Here is a 1,730-nt window from a genome sequence, read left to right on the forward strand (position 1 = left end):
GTCACAAGCTGGCAGGGGGTAGATTTAGGCTAGACATCAGGAAGTGCTACTTCACGGTCAGGGCGGCTAGGATCTGGAACCAACTTCCAAGAGAAGTGGTGCTGGCTCTTATCCTGGGGATCTTTAAGAGGAGACTAGATATACAGCTTGCTGGGGTCGTTTGACCCCAGTACTCTTTCCTGTCATGGCAGGGGGTTGGACTAGATGATCTGCTCAGGTCCCTTCCGACCCTAGAAACTATGAAACTATCTGAATTGGAATGAATGGGTTTATTTCACTTCCTTCTGTTCCTGTACTGTTACCATTGGAAGTGTCAGGATTGTTAAGGTTTGCCGTGTCTCTTTTAGGTATCCATATGAATCTGCTCAAATAAACTACACATACAGTTTGTGCCCTTCCCACTTGGACTCTGAATTTGTTTTCTGCTGGGTAGAGTTCTCCCATGAACGGTTAGAAGAATACAAATGGAATTACCTGGATCAGTATATCTGCTCTGCTGGCTCTGAGGACTTCAGGTGAGGTCTTAGTTTCCATCCTAATTTTTCTGTTTGTCTATTTCCTTGCTCTCTTTCAGACTTGCAGTTGCTCAGACAAATTAGTCTGTAAAGGTTAGGGAAGCTCTGACATGGAACTTGGAGGGAAAATGAGTGGTCTTCATTCAGTGACATGATGCTAGGATCTCTCCCCCTTGTTCAGATTTTATTTAGTTCTTTGTTTGCATCACCTGATCTTGGGACAAATTCTTGCTCATGCTGAGTTTTTGAGATCATTCTGCCTCCTCCATACATGCACAATAGTATGACGATTTGTGCGGTCCTTTAACAGTTTCCTTGGCTCCTTGTTAATTTCTAGATCTAAATCAAAATGTCCCTGTTCTTGTTTAAACTTCCTTTGGGCTTGCTCAAACAGATCTTGCTTGACGATACTCTCTTCACTCTTCCTGTTTAGTAGCTGGTCTTTTCTAGTGGTTAGACTTTCTGCACTGTTTCTACTTGGCAAAAATAGCTTTTCCTTTATTTTTCTCTCTCATTCCAAGTCTCAACTCTTTGTCCTAGCCTGAACTTGCAAAGCCTCTTCCCCTTCTTTTCCTCCCCTTTTCTCTCTTCCCTTTTCTCTGTTCCTTTCCTTTCCTTTTTCTTTTAAGAAGTAAACTTTTATAAAGTAGCTTTTAGTGGTTCATACTAAGAGTGTAGGTCTATTCCTGTGGTTTTCTAAATCTGGAAATAGGTTTGTTTTCTATGCTGTATATCAGCACGTTTGGTGGTAAATACCTCCCAGTGTCTGCATTCTACTGAATACACCATCCTAGGCAGACCATATAATGCTTAATGTTATAGTCATGTGAAGCATTATTACTATGGTTAAGGGAGTATTAACTCCAGAAATTGCAGTTGGGACCTGATGAGCCCTTCTTTCTGACTCAGGGTTGTTCTAATAAGGTTCTACTGTACTTGCTAGACTCTGAAGAAGCTTGGCAGCCAATTTCTTTTGTATGAAATCACACACACAAAGCTGTGCTCAGTGGGCGCTTATACACGATAGGGGTTTAGTCCCCTAAATTGAAACAATGGGTTTTTAATTACAGTGATTAAAAACCCACCACTTCAATTTAGGGGCTTCCATCACTATTACGGTGAGGGGACAGATACTATTTTTTTGGTTTTTTTTGTGCAGAGCCTGCCTGCTTCTCCCACGACCGGGGGGGTGAGCTACCAGTGGGCTGAGCGGTG

The 1,730-nt window shown here is 42.3% G+C and overlaps 1 protein-coding gene across 10 annotated transcripts in view; it reads left to right on the top strand.

Moving 5' to 3' along the window:
- DEPDC5 (DEP domain containing 5) overlaps positions 1 to 1,730 on the top strand; it is a 106,249-nt gene that overhangs the window by 73,674 nt on the left and 30,845 nt on the right. For all 10 annotated transcript variants that reach the window (XM_019506840.1, XM_019506846.1, XM_019506843.1 and 7 more), the window contains exon 30: positions 348 to 515. In XM_019506840.1, the coding sequence (XP_019362385.1) occupies positions 348 to 515 (168 nt within the window). The remainder of the gene's footprint in view (positions 1 to 347; positions 516 to 1,730) is intronic.

This window comes from Gavialis gangeticus, unplaced genomic scaffold, assembly GCF_001723915.1.
Source record: "Gavialis gangeticus isolate Ggan-Ray unplaced genomic scaffold, GavGan_comp1, whole genome shotgun sequence".
Taxonomy (NCBI): Eukaryota; Metazoa; Chordata; order Crocodylia; family Gavialidae; genus Gavialis; species Gavialis gangeticus.